Below are 21,933 nucleotides of genomic sequence, written 5' to 3' on the forward strand. Positions count from 1 at the left end.
TAACATGACACATTGTTAAAATGCATTTTCTTCAGTTTATCCAACTGCAATATTAATTGAAAATAGTCACACTAGTAACATAGTAACATAACAAGCAAAGTGTGTGTGTGTGTGTGTGTGTGTGTGTGTGTGTGTGTGTGTGTGTGTGCTCAATCTAGTGGAGACTTGGGCATATTATCAAGATAAAGCTGTGGACTTATACTTTTAACAAACTAACTAACACCGACTCACTACAGTAACAAAATAATAGAGGGTTTCCCTCCGCTTACACCTGACACTAACCTCACCCCAGGCTCTCAAAGGAGAATACTGAAACAAACATGTTCATCCGTGCATCCGCTGACGTAATGTCTCATCCTCGTTTATTCGGTTCCTTGTTTCATTCCAAACAAACAGAGAGTCCGCTGATGAAATGTCTCGTCCTAGTTTATTCGGTTCCTTGTTCCAAACAGGCAGAGAACAGAAAAAAGTCTGCTCTGCTTGCCCAGACATGCCAATGTATTTTTCGGACACGCAGCGCGACTGGATCAATAAAACAGCTTCGCTACTGACAACCATGGCCATTTGATTCAAAAAGAGCGATGCTACACCGTGGACACGCTACTATGGAATTAAAAACTAGTGCCCCAATGCTTTGTGAGGTTACTAGGCTATTGCCCTTTTCAACAGCGGTGGTGATAAGTTTGAGTTGCACTTGCACAGCACTGCAGGCACCAACGTTACTCAAAGATATATTATGCTATCAGTACACAAATAATCTCTGTTATCTTGTTATCACTGCAACAAAGTGCATGCGCGCATTTTCAATTAAACTGCTTCATCTCTCTCACATAGACAGACCTATCTCCACACTCCACACTTTGCACTGTGCGAGATTGCGCTTCATACGAATCGCTCATAAGATCGTGGTGTTTTTGCAATGTCAGCATAGGTAATTATTATGTATATTAACTTTATTACAACTTTGGCATGGCAATATCTGCTGCTGTACCTTAACAATGTGACTGTCACAGTCACAACAGTCAACTCGAGTCTGCTGCACTCGCACAGGCAGCAGAGCTCAGACGGCCGACGAGCCTCTGTGCAGGCTGAAGAGCACTGAGGTGTCAGATTTAATCTCTGAGCAGCCCTCTGATAGGCTATTGCTCGATGTGTAACCAATCAGATAGCGCTGTGGGCGGGACATTGCTCCAGATCACACAGAGGGAACTACTGTAGGAGAGGCTTCTTCCAGGTGCAGTAGCCGCAAATTAGCGCATTTTTTAATTAAATTATTATATCGGCAAACAGCCAATGAAAATGCCGATACAGATAATCGGCAAAATGCTGAATATCGGCCATAATAATTGGCCAAACCGATAATCGGTCGACCCCTACAACTAACCAACGCTGGGGGTCCGTATGGAAACAGTGTTACCCGAAATGGTTAAAAGTTAAATCAATTTGGTCATTCAGTGGTTCATTACTTTACTGCCATGTAAAGTAACTAACGTTAGCCGCTAGCAGCATTAGCCACAGTATCCGTCTATAACAGTGCCCCAGTGCACAGCAGCGAGCGCAAACACAAACCTCACTGCACTGTCAAAATCCCAACACTCAGTTCCGCCCAGCTGCCCCATTAGTCATTACTAGGGATGTTCATTTTGAACAATTTCCATAATCGAAAATCGGGAAAATTAACGATCAATTATCGATTATCGATAGCGTAATAATAATAATAATAACATATATATATATATATATATATATATATATATATATATATATATATATATATATTTTTTTTTACTCTGGTCTGGTAATAACGTTGCGCGTTCTCGGCCAGCTATAATGGCGATACCGCTGTGTAGTAAGAATATCAGACACTAGCACTGTGGCCAGGTAAACAAACATGTTACATGTGAGGTTACATGATGTAAGGCAATCGGCGTCTTCCAGCTTAGCTGACAGCGCAAGAGTCAAATCAACAGGCCTGAGCCTCACTGAGGTCCGCAGACCGCTGGGTGCGTTTGTTTGTGTCCCCGGCGCATGCCGGTGTGAATTCCCCATGTTTAAAACAGTTTTGTTGGCACAAAGGCCCGTGCTCAGCCAGAAAACTAGAGACTATATGAAGCTCCACCTCACGTTAGTCAGCTGTGCAATAGAGTGGGGCGAGGAGGAACGAATTCCACCCAAACCTAGTCCGCAAAAAAATAATAATAATAATAATAATAATAACAATAATCGATCAAAATTCCACATGATTGATTCAATTCCTTAACGATCAATTATCGATTTTCGATAATTGATGAACATCCCTAGTCATTACATTACATTACATTATGTCATTTGGCAGACGCTTTTATCCAAAGCGACTTACAATAACACATTTTTGTCAGCAATAGAGCAATCAACTATGCAGCACAGTCGATAACAACTACAACTTCTGAAGGAACAGTTTTAGTTTAGTTTAGGTTAGTAGTTTTTTTTTTTTTTTTTTAGAAAGAGAGAGAAAGAAGTTAGATCAAGAAGGGCCCAGATGGAGCCTGAAAAGGTGTGTCTTTAGTCTTTTCCGAAAGATCGGCAGTGATTCAGCTGTCCTGACCGAAGGTGGAAGCTCGTTCCACCATTGAGGTGCCAGGGACGAGAAGAGTCGAGATCGGGATGAGCGACTTTTGAGCCCCCGTAGCGAAGGAGGGGCGAGGCGTCCTGCACTGGTGGAGGAGCGAAGGGAGGGAATTAGTCAATAGCATTTTAGAGAAAAGTGATGTACCTCTCTAAACTGATCAATCAGAAGCAGCTAAAGACGAGCAGTACTAGCAACTATAGTGTTACCAAACTATAAAGTGACAGGTCAATATTCTTGACTCAGGGTTTAACCCGGGGTTACAATAATTAATAGCATTGGGACTCGGGAGATAATTTACAGGACACGGTGTCCTGCAGATTTTAATTTACAGGTTTTTGATGAATTTTAAAGGCCAATGTCCTGCAATTACGGGACAACGGAGACCCTGGTATGGGCACATACCTATGTTTCTCAGCATATGTTATCCTCTGCCTGATCAATACAAATAGTCTTAAGCAACATGTTACATTCATGTATCAGGGGCCCATACCACAAATGGAGAATAAACAAATCCAGGATCTTTCCCTTGATCTGGTTTGGCTTAACCAGATCATTGCAATCTACCTAATCGGTACAACGACGATGGTTATCACCTGGGTCTGTCAATTTAGGGTTTCCCTATTCAGCTCTGAGCTCGTGCACATGAAAATGCTCGTAAACAGGAGCTCGTGCCCACGAAAGAGGCGTGGTTTGTAACAACTAGGGATGCAGCGGTTTCCGGTTTGAAGGTATACCGCGGTTTGAAAAAGCCACGGTATCAAAACCACTAAATTTTGCCGTCATACCTTCTCCACGGTATCAGCTGTTTCCCTGAGAGAAAGTGCCCAGGTCCCTTGCAGAGACAGAGTGCAGTTACGCGGCCCCTCCCCCCTGCTGCATGTGTGTGTAGAGCAATCAGTAGCTGGCAGACCGCAGCTATCATCATCAAGGAGTCATCATTGTTGTGAGTGGCCGCGTGACAATGGCTGCCAGAGAGGTGAAGAACCCCCCAAACTTTTTCCCCAGTCAAAAAAGGACAAAATCGGTAGTGTGGGACTATTTTGGTTATCAGAAAAACGGATGGCCAGGGCTTACAGGAGGAAGGACAGCCAACATGCAAGACATGCAGGCGAAGAGTGGCTGCACTAGGAGGCAATAGCCTACCTCAACCATGATAGCCCATCAACACCAGCCGTCCTCATTTGCAAAATTCAAGGTACTTAACGTTGTCTTGCTTCATCATACATCACATCGGACATAACGCTAAACCATTTCCACCAGCAGGTTTGAGGAGTAGCTAACATTAACGTAAGATAAACACTCATGACTCATCATAGGCTATCGTTAACATGGCTAATTAGCATCAGCTGACTAATGTTAACGTAACGTTACTTCTTGACTGAGTGATCACGTCTTGTGTAGGCCAGGCTGGCCAGCGCCTCGTTATCAAAAACATATTGCACTGAAGAGAAGTAACGTTCAATAATGTAGAAACTGACTCCTCCAACCTGCCAGTGAATTGAGGCACTGTGTGTGTGTGAGAGAGAGGGGGAAAAGACAAGCGCTCAGCACAGCACAGGGGCAGAGGCTAATGTGTGAGACAGAGGGAGAGGGGTGTGTGTGAGTGGGGGTGTGTGCCATCAACGTGAAACAATCATTTGTGTCCAGTGCAGTCAGTGTCGATCCGATTTTTACAAAAGATAAGCATCTATTCGATATGTGTTTTAGTTTTACATAAAATTTGATTAAATAAATCGTCATTTATGATAAGTAAGAATAGTACTGTTATATATCCAAGCACACACACATTCGCAACAGTTAACTGTCATTACAGATGTAGGTTACATTAACATGTATTTTTTCTTTTTTTAGGCTAGCAGTAGTACTGGCACCAGCGGAGGGGTATCCACATCAACAGCTGCAGAGACCAGCCAACAATTCAACATGCGTTTGCCTATGCACCCAAATCCAAACATGCCAAATAATTAAATGATGCTGTGGCATACTTCATTGCCAAAGATATTTTTGTCATCATGGTCCCCATTCAACTATCATTTTGTTCATGGTAAAAAATTGTATGTTTTTTTTGTGCCATATTTGACAAGAATACATAAAGGTCCGCGATACCGTGATACCGTGAAACCGTGGTAATTTTCTCCAAGGTTATCATACCGTCAAAAAATCATACCGCTGCATCTCTAGTAACAACTAGCCAATCACAATGCAATATGGACAGCTCCTGATTTTACTGCATCAGACATTTCCTATTTCCTCATTCATTGAAAGCGCACATCAAAGTGTATTAATTAGCAGAACTTTACTGTATGTCAGAATCAAAGTCTGCGATGGATATGAGTCAACACGGTGCAGGTGTAGTTTTCATTGATAAAAATAAAATAGCAGCTCCGTTGTACACAGAGCACCTTAGTGCGCTTTGGAGACGTTTATGGTAACCTTTTTACGCAGGTGGTTTAGTGATATTTCTCCACGCAGCATTCAGCTGCAATCGGCAGGGTCAAATGTGCTTGGGAGCAAATAAAAATGAATACTTCACGCTGGAGTAGGGGTGGGCGATATGGCAAAAATATCATATCACGATTTTTCCAGCCAGGATCACGATCCACGATCTTATCACGATTCTTTTTCATCTTGGTTTTTTTGCAAGTTACTGAACAGTACAAGTACATCCAAACTAATTTCACGATTCGTATGGTCATGAGAAACCTGGAAAAGTCATGGAAATTTAAAGCAGCTACGAGCAAGATTTTCGATTGTTATTAAACAGTCTAAATTTAATATCGATGCATCACATCTTACCTCTAATAGTAGACGAGACCAACGCCGAGTAGTCTCGCTTGAACCCCGAGTGAATCGGCCAGTGTTGTCTTGACGATTAGTCTGTCTGCGGCCGGGGCAGATAAGGAAGTGAAATGAAACGGTTTGCGGCAGCCACTTCGGCCATACCAACAAAATAACTTCCAAACAAACTGTTAGAATATAACGAGAGATGTTCGCGAGAGTAGCAAGCCCCTGCATGGCGTTCTCCGTGTTTATGGTCTGTTGCTAGGCAGAGCGAAACGGTTGAAGGCAGGCAGTGCCGTAAACCATTTAGTTTCACTTCCTGGTTTATCCGGCCCGCCGGTAGACAGATAGAGATTGAGAGCCTGGTGATGCGAGGTTAGTAGACAGCAGAGGTGGGAACAAGTCATTGTTTTGCAAGTCACAAGTCAGTCGCAAGTCTTTGCACCCAAGTCTCGAGTCAAGTCACAAGTCAACACTCACAAGTCCCAAGTCAAGTCCAAGTCATACACTTTTAGTTTCGAGTCTTAAACAAGTCATAATGTGCTCTTCACAAATTTGTTGACATTGCACTTTCATAGTTTCATACTGAGACGTTCACTGCAGCACTGAAACATACTTCACTTTACTGAACCAGTGTCAAGTCAGTCAGAATGTAAGTAGGTCATCCGCTTGAGCTCTTTCAAAATAAACCCCTTGTTGTAACGTTACATTAATTTTAATTGTGAGTAATGCTTTACAGCCACAGTTTCACTCCATTATGTAATCCTAACATCTACATTTTGATACAAGGTTTGCTGCTTCGTTTGTTGAAACACCCTTTTCTCCTCCAACGTGCATCAGTAAGGCTTTTTACTTGTTTAAATGACATTATTTTGAAAGTTTTATCCGGAAGTTTCCATTTCCTTTTGGCTGGCCTGACTTTGGCTGGGTGAAGAGTAGGGTTGCCAACCGTCCCTTAAAATACGGAATTGTCCCGTATTTCTAAACAAAAAGACGTGTTCCGTATTGAACTGATACGGGACGCGCTTTGTCCCGTATTGGAGAAACATTGCCGTGAAAAGAGTGAAGCGCTATTTGTGAGCGAGACGACTCCGCCGCCCGCTGCTGTTCTGCCCCTCAGCTCGGCCTGTCTGTGCTGTGGTGTCATGTTACGTTCAACTACCATAGAATGTGCTTCTCATTCTTGTGAGTCACGACCAATGAGAAGCGCTGTCAGCGTTGCTATAGATTCAATAGACTGACCACATCACGTCGTGACTCAGCCAATGAGTGTGTTCTGTTTTGCACATTGAGTTACTTGCCTAACCTTTACCAAGTTGTTTTATTTGCCTAACCTTAAACAGGATGTTTTTACTTTCCTAACCTGAACCAAGTTGTTTTACTTGCATAACTTAACCAAATGTATTTACTATAACCCTGGCTTGCCATTTGCACTACTGTTTGTTTTTTCTTAAGATACCACTGTTTTATTCTAAAGAATGAGAAACTTTGTTTTGTAATGCCAAAATAAAATTCTTGAATGATAATGTGTTGCATGCTTATTATTCCTATTGCACAAATATTCAAAAATTGCTTGTGTTAATAATAATAATGGGGAAAATGGTTGAAGCTGAAGCCATTGCAGTTATGTAGTTGTTATATCTTTAAGTCCACTACTGAGCAGGTGTAAGACCTGTTCAGGTTCAGGTTACTGTATTATACTATCAATGGTTACTGTAGTGCAGTGTTTCTCAAACAGTGGTCCGCGGGCACCCCCTAGTGGTCCGCCAGTAGATTTTTATTTTTTCCCCTTTTTCCCCCCTCCCACTATCCAATCAGAGAAATGTTACGTTTGCTGGGAAATGGAAGGTCAGATCGCGATGCATATTAACACATTCACTGCCAGCCGTTTTTTCAATACTGTAGGTAGGTTCTGCCAAGGTTTTTTTTTGAGGATTCTGGCTCATCTTTCAAGAGCCGAGGATTCTTTTCTGCTAAGATTTTGTGAACACAAATTATCTCAAAAGAACTAATAGAATGTGTGCTTTCTCTGTCTAAAAGAGTTAGTTTGTAGAGTTAGTAGTTATGTAGGCATTAGCAGTAGAATACAGCATGGTTTCAGCGTCTGAAAATTTATGCTGAGATAAATGGCTTTTTGTGAAATTCGATAGAACAGTCACTTTAACCATTTATTTTTGGCGTAAGACGTCAGACATCTAAACAATAGTTTTGAACAGTAATTTCCTCCATAGCAGCAGGAAACCCCCCTCTCCTTCAAACTCCTCCCTCCGTGTGTGTTCTCCTCTCTCCGTGGCTGCAGCGGTACAAGCGAGGCTCTGCCTGTCTGTGCTGCCTGGCTGCTGGCGGCTGCTCTTTGGGCGAGTCTGCATGAGTCGTTTCGGTTGTGAGCTCAGCTGGAATGAAGCTGCGTGCGATTGTGGGCTTTCTGCCGGTGTTTCAAAGTGTGTTGCACGCATAATCTATTATGCAAATTTGCAATCCCCCACCGCCAGCTCCCAGCGCGATAATGCGCGAAAGCGAAAGCGTTTTCGCCAATCCATTTTACAGTATGAGAATGGTTTCCTCGCGCGTTCCCCTGCAGTTTTGGCTCAGCTTTTTCTAGTCTGGAGAGCACTGTCGCCACTTAGTGGGTCGGTGGAATGGATTGTACACGTTCGGTGGCTCCCATATTTTTATAGGAGACGTGGGGGGCGTTGATCCACGTCCCACCGTCAATTTTTTTTTTTTTTTTTTTTTTTGACGACTTGACTCGTCAATGGCAGTCAACCGTTGGATTTTTTTTGACGAGTCAACTCGCCAATGGCAGTGAACGTGTTAAGGACTTATATGTATTTTTTCACCCCGAATCCAACGCCACCACCCCCCGCTCTCTATGAGTTACGGTTGCGGAGATAGGTCCACTCTGCATGCAGGAGAGAGACAGAGTAGAGCGGGGGGTTGGGAGTTCCAAGTTACTGACCAAACACTATTTCAGTGATTGCTGTCAGAATATAGAGCCATTTAACGCTTATTTGAATACAAAAACATCACTGAATGCAACTTTAAGATAGCAACAGATAGCCTATTTGACTTTGGCAACATTGTGCATTTATTGAACTTGAAAAAACTTTCTTTGAACTTTGAATATATTTGAACTGAAAAGGAGAAATAAATGTAAAAAAAAAAGTAAATGTAAATGGAGTAAAATAAATTGTATATATTTTTTATATCGGTTATCTTGTTTTCATAATTGTGGGAAGCCAGAAAATGGATTTATTGTACAGCCTTAATGCTATTTGTAATTTAATTAGCCTGTAATTTGTAATTTACAGTTGAAGTAGTTATAGGCCGATTGTTTTTGGGGATGTTTTGGGAGTTAGGTGGTCTCCAGAGTTTTTTTTTATTGGTTAAGTGGTCCTTGGTCTGAAAAAGTTTGAGAAACACTGCTGTAGTGTATAGCCTACTGGCCGGTGTTATGTCAGAAAGTGATTTTCTGCCAGAAACGGATTTTGATCCGCGGGACCACGCACAGCACAGCACAGCGCTGCCTCGGTGCCTCGGCAGTGCCTCTACCCACCCTGTGCACCGACCTCCAGGGAGACCCCCCTTCATAGTCGAACACAAAGCACCCCTCCCCGTGCTACACACAGACTCCCGCCCGGCCAAACCCTCGTTCCCCTGGTAATCCAATTCAAAACGCAAATCACTTTTTCGCACAAAACCATGACAAACGAATTCTCATTGTTAAATCAAGGTGTGTTTTTTTTTGCAGTGTAGGTTAGTTGAAAATAAACGTGGCATTCTGAGGAGGGAATTGTGTGTCTGCGCGCGAGCCGTGCGTAATGGCCCTATCCAAGCGAGGATTTCCTGCACTGCGCCGGAGAATACTGTCTGCGCTCAGGTGTACGTCTGCGTTTGTGCTAAGACCAGCTATTTCCTGGCGTTAAAATTGAGAGCACCCAAGGCGATTTTTTTCTAACATATTGCACTGGACCGCCTATTTTGGAACGGGCAACTCCCAAACCTCTCTTTGCGCTCGCCACATACCCACGGTATCTTCTCCACAGCGCTAAATGACACTTGCGCGAGACACATGATAGGCTAGAGGCCCACCGACACGCCTGGGCCACGCCTACACCTGTGTCATCACGGCGCAAAACTGGACTGTGCGCTGGGAAGATAGCAATAAGAGGCACGCAAACGCAGCGCAAACGATGGCGCCATACAACGATAGGGCCCTATAATCATCGAGAGCAATCTCCGATTCACACGGCTTTGGTCTCAGCTACTATTATAGGTAAGATGTGATGCATCAATATTATAATTATACTGTTTTTTTTTTTATGATTAGAAGTTTTTATTATTTTCGTTAGACAAGCAAAACAGACATCCATCACAGGTAACAGCTTCCTGTTAACACTAGACAACAAAATAAAATAAAAAGACAGCAAGACACAACATACAACAAAACACAACATATTGGTGATGTACAGAAAAGTAAAAGATCAAAAATACAGCCTGACCGTCATAAATTGGCAATTTATGTTCATCTGAGCTAGAGATGCCACTATTTTTCAATATATGCGTGATAATGCCCCCATTTCAAATTATATTCGTCCACCTTATCAAGCAGCCTGTATGATAGTTGTTCAAGGGCAGCCAGCTGCCCAAGAGAAATGTGCCATAAAGACGGTGCAGGAGCCGAAGAGGACTTCCACTCCTTAACCAATAATCTTCGTCCTAACATTAAAGCCGTCTGGATCCAATTAGCGATTGGTGGAGTCAAATCACTCAATGTTGCGGGATCACCCAAAATAAATAGACTGGGGGTAAACGGAATATCGAGGCCAACAATTTTTTCCACAAGACCATGAATGGCTAACCAAAACTCCTGGACTTTTGGACATTCCCAAAGCATGTGCACCAGAGTGCCGCCTTCTTCTTTACACCTCCAACACTCCGAGCTGTCCACCAGACCCACCCTATGCAGCCTGGATGGTGTCCAGTAGATTCTGTTTATAATTTTGAATTGGATCAATCTCGTTCTCAATTCCCTTGACATTTTCTTTCCATTTTCGAGAATTCTTCTCCATTCAACCTCTGTAAATGATACCTTTAAATCAGTTTCCCAAGTCAGTTTAAGGGACATTGTGCTTGAATCTGAGACCGCCAAGATCATAGAATAGTAAGCAGAGGCTTCATGACCCAGCCCAAAAATTTTCAGAAACATCTCAAGTGTGTTACCCCTAGGTGGAGCAGTTGAGGGGGAGCCAAACGATTTCACCAGTAAGTGTCTTAACTGCAAATACTTCCAAAATTGATTGTGTGGCAAATCAAATTCCTGTCTGAGAGCCTCAAAAGATTTTAGTGTTCCATCCTGATACAAGTCCCCCAGAACCTTGATACCTTTTTGAAACCAGGACTTCCAAAAGAAGGGCGATTAATCTATACAAAGCCTGGGGTTTAGCCAGATCCCAGCAGATTGATGAAGGTAGGGGTCAAATTTATAGATATGAGCTACTCTCTTCCAGACCCATTGAATATGGGACAAAATAGGGTGTGATCGATTCTCTTGGGCTAGTTTGGCCGTAATACAGTCCGTGAGTGCCAGCGGGGCGCAAATGGCACTTTCAATATGGAACCACGGGGGGGCTCTCTCTGGAGGCAGAGTCCAGTGCGCCATGTGCCTGAGAGTGAAAGCATAATGGTAATATAACAAGTTAGGAACACCAAGACCTCCTTGGGCCACAGGCCTCTGCAGTTTTCGCAGGCTCATTCTAGGGCGCTTATTGTTCCATAAGAATTTATTGCAAATTTGGTCAAATTGTTTAAAGTAGTGTAGTGGGATTCGGACTGGGAGAGCTTGTAACAGGTAATTAAATTTAGGTGCACAGGTCATTTTTATTATATTTACTTTGCCCCACAAGGAGAGAAATAGTGGAGACCACCGTTCTACATCTGCCCGCAGTTTGTCCAGTAAGGGATCAAAGTTTGTTTTAACCAAATCAGCCAATAGGGGGGGGAATGTTAGGCCAAGATATTTAATGCCTTTCTTAGGCCAAGAAAAGGTGCCTGCTTGAAATAGGGATTTGGGACAATATGGCGAGAGAGGAAGAGCCTCTGACTTTGTCCAGTTCACTTTATAGCCTGAAATAGATGAAAATGTGTCAATAATTCCTAATGGAGAGGAGAGAGAGCGTTCTGGATCTGAGACAAATAAAAGAATGCAATCCGCATATAGCATCAGTTTATGACATCTGTCACCAATTTGAATACCTGGAAAAGTGGGTTCCCTACGGATAGCCATTGCTAATGGTTCTAGGGCGACTGCGAACAGCAGGGGGGAGAGGGGATCCCCCTGTCTGGTCCCCCTATAATTATACTGTTTAATAACAATCGAAAATCTTGCTCGTAGCTTTAAAATACAATTTGTTACACTGAGTTTACAATAATTCATGTGATAAGAAATAATGTTCACAAGCATGCACATGCTCACTCTATCTATCTATATGTATTGGTTCACTATTATCTAGCTATACAGTAGGGTTGGGCGATGGGAAGAATATATGGGCGATTGAGTCCACCGTCGGTTGCTTTTGTTGGGTGATCTTTCACGTGATTGTTGTCATTTTAATTTGCTAGTTTAATGGTGAGAGAGAGAGACCGACAGACGGAGAGAGAGAGCTCTGTCTGACATGTGGCTCGGCACACACACACACACACACACCCCACAGCGTTGAGGTTAAGCAGTGAGAGAGGTGGAAACGGAGCAGAAACACGCTCACCTGGGAATACGAGGCACTGGCAGGATGACAGCAGATTAATAGCAATGCGTCCTCGCACTTAAAATAACTGCCCAAATCCTGAAGCAAATTAAACTCAAACTATAAAGCAGCCATAGATATGATTCAGACACTTTTTTCACTCTATCTGCCTCTCTGTCTCTCTACCCGCATGTTTGTTTAGTGTGCGTTTGTGTTGTAAAGAGGTTTCATTTGCGTTTGTGTGATTTTCATCGCCGTTTATTATAAGAGCATTGTATCGTCCCAGCTCCGTCCCCAAATTAATTTTCATCGTCCTTGACGCTATTTTTAACGTCCCGCTATTTTTAACGGATGACGGGAGGTCCTGTCAAGCCCTGGTTACGTGTGTATAGCCTCTTCTAAACATGAACTGCGGATTATAACCGTAGAATCAGGTCCGACTATCCGCTGCAGTTACCCAGTTTACCATTTTCAATTTTACAGTAGTGAATGTAACTAAAAGACATACAATGTGAAAACAAACTAACACAACACAACCTCAAGTGTCACCTAGACAAAAAAAGAAAAGAAAAAAAACAACAGAACAACAATAACAAAACACATAGCTGGCTGCCAGTCTGTCAAGGTTATCCCAGTGGCAACATGTTTAAACATAATACATAAATAAATAAATCCAATATCACACCCACTCCGACATGTATTTAAACAGGAGACAGTATATGAAAATTAAATGACTATGACAATTAAATGATATTACAGTGTGCCAAGAAGGGCCCCCAAGTTTCCTGGAATCTGCTCTGTGTATTTGGCTTATAGAGACGTAGCTTTTCCATTTGTATAATGTACAACATCTCATTGAGCCATCGTTTAAAACAGGGTGGAGTGGTAGACTTCCAGGTCAAGAGAATACGTTTTTTAGCCACCATCATACCTAGCTGCAGAGCCATCTGTATCTCATGTGGAAGCTCAAAAGTCTCCACGGAACATCCAAATATGGCCACATTGTGGTGTGGCTGAATGTCTCTAGAATAGGCCTTTGAGAAGCACTCGAAAACTGCGGACCAAAAGGTGTTTAACACAGGACAAAACCAAAAAAGATGTGAATTCACAGATTTTAAAACCGTTCACTGTGACAGTTCACACAACTTTGACACTACAGTACATATTACATATTATACATGAAACCCTTCAGCTACTTCTGCTCTCACCCATAATGTCAAAATATCGGCATCAGCGATATATTATAGTTTTTGACATGTTGACATTTTGTTTGTGCTGCCATGTTTCTGTCAGCTGTAGGCTAAAAGTTTGACCTATAGTATTCCCATCAAAGCTTTCCTCAACATGATATTATCCGATACATAACGGTATAATTGGTGCATTATGTGAAAATGGTGAATGTACGCTTTCTCTTTCCCTTTTAGTCCAGACACAGAGTTCAGCCTGTCTCTAAATGGCACTGAGCCTCTGTCAGACGCCGGCCAGACTCTGTCCTCATGCGGCATCATTTCTGGGGACTTGATTTGTGTGATGCTGCCTCAGTCTGTAGCAGCTGCCTCACCCTCATCTGCCCACCAGGCCTCAGCCTCACCCTCATCTGCCCACCAGGCCTCAGCCTCACCCTCATCTGCCCACCAGGCCTCAGCCTCGCCCTCATCTGCCCACCAGGCCTCCAGTAGCACAGCCTCTCAGAGGCAAGAGCCGAGCCAGAGCCCACAGACCACTGCCACGAGTTCCACTGAGGTGAGCCATCATTCTGTACAGCTTATCCATCTGACATCTCCATCTCTTTGAGCTGCTTCAGTGTAGCAGTCAGACCTTCACCTATGATGTGTTTCTTTGTTGTTTTGGAAGAGTATGGATTACAGCACTACCGAACATAATAATAACATAATAATAATGCATGGCAGATTGAGTCAGCAAAACTCATCTGTGTGGCCTTGTCATATTGATGAATAGAACTGTCTTGTTACAGAGCAAATGAAAGGCTTTCTGTGTGGCCCATTGTTTCTGCCTCCAGGTAGTTGACAGACTGCAACATACTGAAATCAGAATTCACATTGAATTGAAAATAATCCTCAAATCAGCATCCCTACTAAATTCACGACCCCTACTGACGCCGAAATCGGTGATGCGGAGTGCTGAGTCATCTCTACATATAAACTATGGCTGAAATGGAGGAAGGTGTTATGAATGAATGAATGAAGTATTTATTTGTCAGTTAGGAAAATTGGTTTGTACATCATGGTCGTTGGCAAAAAGGACATCAAGAACATCAGACAAGACAACAGCACAAGACAAGACAACAACAATTATTGGCAACATCAACACATCACAAGATTGGGCTAGGGGAGGGGTTGGGTGGGTGGTGCTGGGGGGGGGGGGTATCAGAGTCCGTTTATTAGTCCAATGGATGTGGGGATGAATGTTCTGTTTGTCCTTGTTGTTCTATGGAGTGGGGTTCTGAACCTGCGTCCTGAGGGGAGTGGTTTATATTGGCTGTTGAGTGGGTGAGTGATGTCTGTTATAATCCGGTTTGCTTTCTGTATTGCACGTGATTTGAAGAGTGATGTGATGTCCCTGTGTATACTGTACTAGTGAGCACAGAATGTTATCTGCTTGATGGAGAATATGTCTCTCCATGATAAACAGCAAAGTGCTAGCAGCCCAGCAGCATCAAGGGAGTCGGAGGGTAACGATGCAGCGGAGGACCAGGGAACACAAGTGTGCAGTTGGGAGCCCATGCTGTGCAGCGAGGCAGAGGAAGGCCAGGCGCCCCTCTCCCTGGAGCTCCTCTACCACGGAGCCCAAAGCAGGAGCCCTAGCGACTCTCTCATGGTGGCTGTGAACTGCCTGATGCTGGAGACCGGATTCACTCTTCAGGTAAAGCCCGGAACACACCAAGGCGATAGTCGGAGGTGTTGGTGAGCGTCGGTCACCCAATATTTTGCAGTGTTTCCCTGCTCTTGTCGGCACCTTTTTCAGACGATTCTACATGTTGAATTGGCATCGGGCAGTCGCTGATCAAAATCACTGATTGGCTGGAAGCAGTGCATGAGAAGAGAGGGCACACACAAAATGCTCCTCTCATTTTTCAATTTCATCTGATCTGATCATTCCAATAAAGTCAAAGTCGGACGGACAAACCAGTCTTTATTGTCTCACAACAACCCAACACACACATGCTGCCAGCCACACACACACACACACACACACACACACACACACACACACACACATGCTGGCGGTGAAATAGTCTGTGCTTTTAACCAGTGGGCAAGCCCACCCCCTTTCCCCTGAAGATGCGGAAGTCTTTGATTAAGCTGTAATTCCTCGAATGGCCACTTGAGGCAGGACTCAGAAGTCCCGTCGGAAGTCCCGACGGGGAAGCGGAGTTGCCACTCTCCCATGGCCGAGAGAGGGGCTCTGTCATGGGCATGAGAAGAATCTGACTAACCTTACGTTAACGTTACATTATTCTCGTCAGAAACCACTTCGATTTGCATGTTTAAACAAGATTGCAGCCTAGCGATAACTCAAAAACATTTTATTGATATATATACATCAGAGGAAGCCAGGATTAAACAAAACGATATCAGAAATACACGCGCGTCTGCCCGTGTGTCTTTTCCGGCTATAGTGTCCTGACTGTCCTCGGTGGGGGGGTTCAGACAGAGGTAGGGGAGGAATTTCGAGGTTTGAGTGACAGATTGAGTGTGAAGGGTGTGACGAGAATTACTCACAAGATTGTTTTAATGCTTTTCCAGTGGTTGCATTTTGTAAAACCCACACAGAGACGTGAAGGGTGACCAGTGGCATTGATTCATGACAGCGTCGAAGTGTAAAATTAGATAGTGATATTGACAGATTGACGATTCTTTACATTCATTCATATTTAGCGCTGGTAGCGCTGTCGCCTCACAGTTAGAAGGTCCTGAGTTTGATTCTCGCCTGGGACACTGTGAGCGCTGTGGTTGTGTTCCCCCCCATATCTTCAGTGCCTACTGCCCAGGTGGGTTATCTCATCGTAAGGGCCTTTCTCTCTGTGTGGAGTTTGCATGTTCCCCCCGTACCCCCCAGGGGGTTCCTCCGTATATAACCCCCCGACTAAAAACATGCAGAAGATCAGATCGTCATCGTCATCCGACCAGTGACGACAACATCCGAAGTTGGTCCCCGGGCGCTGTATGAGAAAGCGACCACTGCTCCTGGCCTGCCCCTCGGAGGAAAGGACATGCCTGGATGGGTTAAATGCAGAGGACACTTTTCACCGGCCACCGTCAGCATGAGTGTGTTGTGGCCGCATGCATGTATTGTAATGTTCAGGTGACAATAAAAGACGGGCTTGTCCGTTAGGAGATTTAGTTGAGGTAGAGTTGGAAAGTAAGATTAACAAAATAAGTAAAAAAGTCAGGAATTGTGTTGTTTGAGGCCAGCAGCAGAGGTGGTTTCATTTTTTAGGCCTCCAATGGTGATAGCTGTGGCTGGAGGCATTATGCTTTCGGGTTGTCTCTCCGTACGTACGTCTGAACTGATTCGATTTTGGTGGTCAAAGTTCAAGGTCACTGTGACCTCACGACCGTCCGTTCCATGCTCGTTAACGCCTCGAGCGAATGTCTTCAAATTGGGCACAAACATCCACTTGGACTCAAGGATGAACTGATTAGATTTTGGTGGTCTAAGGTCAAAGTTAAAGGTCACTGTGACCACAAGACCGTCCGTTCCATGCTTGTTAATGCCATATCTCAGGAACGCCTTGTGGGAATTTCTTCAAGTTTTCCTCAAACATTCACTTGGACTCAAGGATGAATTGATTATATTTTGGTAGTCAAAGGTCAAGGTCACTGTGGCCTCACAAAATATGTTTTTGTCCATAACTCAAGAATTCATACATTACTTCATGACTGACATGACTTCAGGTAATTATGATTTCAGACAAATGTCTTATTGGATAAAATGTTGAAGTGATGACATTTTATATCCAAAAATTCAAAGGTCAACTTCACGGTGACATCATAATGTTTTGCTTATCACTGTAGCTGATAAAGCAATCTTTTGTCATTCTACAAAAAGTGCTGTGACTTTTGCAGACACCAAAACCTTTTAAGTTGACCTACCGGTAATAATCACGTTACTTATATTGATTTGGACTTCCTCTCCCTGGATGATGGCCAGGACAAGGGGCGTGGCCTCCTGTTCCTCTGGTAGTCCACCACTAGTCTCAACGCCAGACCCATGAGATTTCTTACGTTGATACACTACGTTACTGCATGCTGCAGAGCTCTCTCTGGGTCTGGGACACTCAGCCGGCTGGTTATTGGAGGGAACCGTTCACTTGGCCAGTCATATGCCAGTGGTGGATTCAGTCCTCCCCAATCAGTAACGACTTTGCGATCAGACAACACGGGAGGTGCAGCCCATTTTTAGAACCGCTCTCTCATCGGTACTATGACCTGTGAGTCTGGGGAGAGACTCGTCCACCACAAGCTCATTGGTTTTGCTGATATTGAGCTGTGATTGTTGTTGGACCATGTGACAAAGCTCTCTATGTACTCCTACATGTATGTCCCCTCTATAGTCAGCATGTTTCTCACTGGAAATGATTCCCTGGAATCATACAGTTAGATATAGTGATAACTTCCATTTCACCAAAAAATACACTTAGTACCTTTTATTAAAGACGAGCTGAACCCAAAAATGACTTTATTTTTATTTTAGTTCACATACCTGGGTATTCAGTGCACCTATTTAATAATGTATTGGAACAAAAATCACAAAATCATATTTCTTTTATTTTTCACACTTTATTTACTTATTTTAATTTATTTTTTCAGGATTCATTCATAACTGTAATCTACAGTATGGTGACATAACAAAGTGCTACAAATTTCTACCCCATTTCAACTACCGGTAATCATATCACGCACGACATGGCAGCTGTCAATCAATCTTCATTTCGAGGAGAATTTTCTCCTTGAAATGAAGGAGAAAATGGTGCCTAGTGCCTGTCTGGCAGAATTTCTAGCCCATAAACTAACTAATAAGTTGGCCAATAATTATGTAACATACAAAATAAAACAAACGGTAATGTCTTCATTTAATGTAGAATGCAAAGACATGTAAGTGGCTTGTTAAACTCACATTCCAGGAATAATGGTAACGTCGCGGGTCTTACCCCGGCCAAAGTCATATTTTATGAGTCTGAACCATCTGAACAGACATGGATGTAGACTGCAACTAGACATGTTGGCGGAGTCATACAGCCACGAGGGGGTATTTCTAGTCTAGCAATATATTGATATTTTATCAATACCGTGATATGAAACTAGATATCGTCTTCTATTTTGGATATCGTAATATGGTGATATGGCATAATTGTTGGGCCCTATCTTCCCAAAAGCGCAAATTTAGCGTTTGTGCTTGTTTAATGCCGTGCGCAATGCAAATTGGGGGCGGACACAAGCGCATGCCTGTGATAATTGTACTGGGGATTGGCTGCCCCATGCCAAAGCAGGCGTTTCAGCGCTAAAATGTGGGATAGATGGCATTACCCTATCGTCAGCAGCCAGGGCTCGACATTAACGGCTGCCCGGTTGCCCCGGGCAACCAAAAAAAACATGGGGCAACCATTTCTCGGTCTTTGGTTGCCCCAGGGGCAACCACGATTTAACATGCAACAAAATATGTACAGCAGCAAACAGCAAAATATACACCAAATAAATGTTTTAATACTTGTTGTGAGTGACATATATGTGACATTTTATTGCTGTTACAATCGAAACGATGTTACTAATTACCAGTCGGAACCTACGTGATGCATGCTGCACGTGCGGTATGTTTAACGAGTACTGACTGGGACAGGTGGGGCTGCTCGCACACAATCACAGCGGCTGCAAGACGCAAGAAGAACCTCGTCCGCCCGCAGCCCCGCACAGAAACAAAGGACGAGGAAATTGTCATTGAGGTGAAATACCCGTGCGTCTTTGAACGGGACGGAAAACGAATGCTATACTGCAAAGCATGTAGCCTACAACAAGCGCTTAGGTCTCATATGCTTCCCGCATCGGCGAGTGTCCACACGGAAAAGTTAGTTAAATCAGCAGACGCGCCCCTCCACAAGGCTGCTGTGCAGACGGTTTTCGCCTGGCTGTGCACACCCCGAATTGTGTAACTACGTGGACGCGGCTGGGCGGACAAAGTGGAGTTTTCAAGACTCCAGCTCACTTCCGCGAGCAGAAACCCACACACAGTGTATAAACGCTCCACACGTTTCCTCGTCAAGATTCAGTGTCTCTCATTTCCGTGCGACAGCCCAAACTTCAAGCATAATTCCAGCATAACGCTATACTGCAAAGCATGTAGCCTACAACAAGCCTACAACATACACCTCGACCAGGACATCCTTCAAAAACGTTTTACCACCGCGTATATGTGCTGAGAAATGATTTGCATCCCTGGCCTGTCAGCCTCTCATACGGGGTGAGAGAGAGAGGGATTGCAGGGCCGCTTCTGGGCCTTTTGGGGCCCTATGCAACATCAGAGTGGGGGCCCCAAACCACTGTCATCAAAGTATCCCTGAATGAACATGAGGAGGGCAGGCCCGGCGTTAGGGGCGGGCCTGACCGGGCCGGGCCTGACCGGGCCGGGCCTGACCGGGCAGGGCCTGACCGGGCCGGGCCCCCCCATTTAACAAACTGGCCCCCCCATTCAATTTTTTTTTTTTTTTTTTTTTTTTTTTGGTTGCTAAAAACGTTTTTCTGTTTTAAAGTTTAACATGGAATCTGGCTGTCATTAGGCATTGATTAACTCAATGCTATTGCTAACTGTTACTTTGAACATCCATTTGCAATGATTCTGGCTGGATATTAACTATTGTAAATTTGTCACAATGAATGCAATTTGTGCACAATGTGTAAATACACTTAATATTAATTGTTTAGGCCTAATTATTTGTAAAGTCACAACACATTAGAGATGTGTGTAGTTCTTCACAGATTTAGCCTCTTTATTTTGCTCTCAAATGCACCAGGTTGACGAATTTTACTTTAAAATGTACAAAATCTTCTTCCGGGGGAGAATCCCCCCGGACCCCCCTTGGGTAGCTTGGCCCCCCCAAGCTAGGGGCAGGCCCCCTCTGTAACTTGGGTCTGGAGCCGGGCCTGGAGGAGGGTAGGCTACTTAATTATCAATAACGCTTTTAATTAATAAATTAAGCACAATATGAACAATAACTGTTGAAAAATATATGAAAATGAAAGTTCACAAATATTAGTTAAATCCTTTCAGTGCAAATGCATTATAAAAACAAAAAATAAGATTTGTTTAGAAAACGAAATGACACAAATTTATTATTATTATTATTATCATTATTACTACTACTACACCCGGTGCGCACACTGAATAGGCCTATTATACTATACAATAGATTATTATACTTACTTTTCTGTCACATCGTCATTATTAAGCCGGCTTATGACTGCATAGTATCTTAATTACTCAAAATATAAAGCGACTAAAATTGGGCAACCATATTTTTATTCGGGCAACCAAAAGCTCTTGCCAGGTTGCCCCTCCGGCAACCACTTTTAAAAGTTAACGTCGAGCCCTGGCAGCGCACAATTACTTTGCGCTAAGAGCTTTGAAAAGGACCTCTTACGCGCAAATACCTTGTTGCACTGGGAGCGCAGCCGTAATCTCCGTGCAGCGCAGTGGAAAGTGGAATTCCTTTTGGATATGTCATTACGCACAGCCTTGCCATGCCAAGACATCAAATTATGCTGCTAAAATTGGGTATTTGCAGATAATTCAGTGAGGCAATCAACTATAACTCACTGAGAAACTTTTATCACATCGCAAAGAGGGAAATTAATTGAGAAAACTTGTTGGACAATGGACCTAGGCTATTTACCTTCATAAACCGGAGGGTCGTTGGCACCACAGACGATCTGTCAATAAGCTCTCTCTGTCCTCGCACGAGTGAGTACACTCTATTACGCATGGAGAGAATTACAGCATATTGCATGCCTCCGCAAACAGCCATTGCGAGACGGGAATCTGATTGGTTTTGATTGACGTAATGCCCAGCATTGCTTGGCCACGCCTGTGAATAATTCTGGTAGTCAAGACTGCCCAAATCCCGTTTGCGCAGGCATTTTGGGGCGCAGATGATTTTGGCACGGCTCTAATTTGCATCTGCGACTCGTGCCGTGAACGTTTCCGCATCCCTGCAGAGAATTGCATCCCCAACATATTTCGGGGCTGTTTTAACTTAGAAATCAGTGAGGTCACGTCTACCAGACAATTATATCACTTTTAAACAGTTACATTTCTGTATAAATCATTACAATATGCTCCCGTGAGGTGCGGATGCTGCCGGCGCTGGGGTGCAAAGCTCGGCATAACACCTGGCAGACGGCGCAAGGCGGACTGCTATCTTCCCTGCCTTAAGGCACGTGCAAACAGGTGCGCAATCGCTATTAGGGGATAGCGCGCCTGTCGGAAGATAGGGCCCGTTGTCTTTTCTTGGTTTTAAAGGCTGCATTACCGCAAAGTGAACATTTTCTGAACTCACCAGACTGTTGTAGCTGTTCTATTAGCTGTTCTGTTAGCCTTTACACACTTAGTCATTATATCCGCATTATGCATTCAGCCTAAAAATACCAAGATATGATTTTTGGCCCATATCGCCCAGCCCTACCCACATGCTTTTCCCACTTAGATTATTACAGATCTCTGATTGGAGTTAGCATTGTTTTGTTTTAAAAGTCTTAAATTTGGCTTTGAAATCTTTGGATACCTGTG

The 21,933-nt window shown here is 43.6% G+C and overlaps 1 protein-coding gene across 2 annotated transcripts in view; it reads left to right on the forward strand.

Moving 5' to 3' along the window:
- Positions 1 to 21,933, forward strand: part of fbxo7 (F-box protein 7) — a gene marked incomplete at its 3' end in the record, with an annotated part of 54,983 nt that overhangs the window by 7,535 nt on the left and 25,515 nt on the right. For both annotated transcript variants that reach the window (XM_083659027.1, XM_083659026.1), the window contains exons 3-4: positions 13,557 to 13,875; positions 14,785 to 15,015. In XM_083659027.1, the coding sequence (XP_083515153.1) occupies positions 13,557 to 13,875; positions 14,785 to 15,015 (550 nt within the window). The remainder of the gene's footprint in view (positions 1 to 13,556; positions 13,876 to 14,784; positions 15,016 to 21,933) is intronic.

Source organism: Poromitra crassiceps (assembly GCF_964638095.1).
Source record: "Poromitra crassiceps genome assembly, chromosome: 2".
NCBI lineage: Eukaryota > Metazoa > Chordata > Actinopteri > Beryciformes > Melamphaidae > Poromitra > Poromitra crassiceps.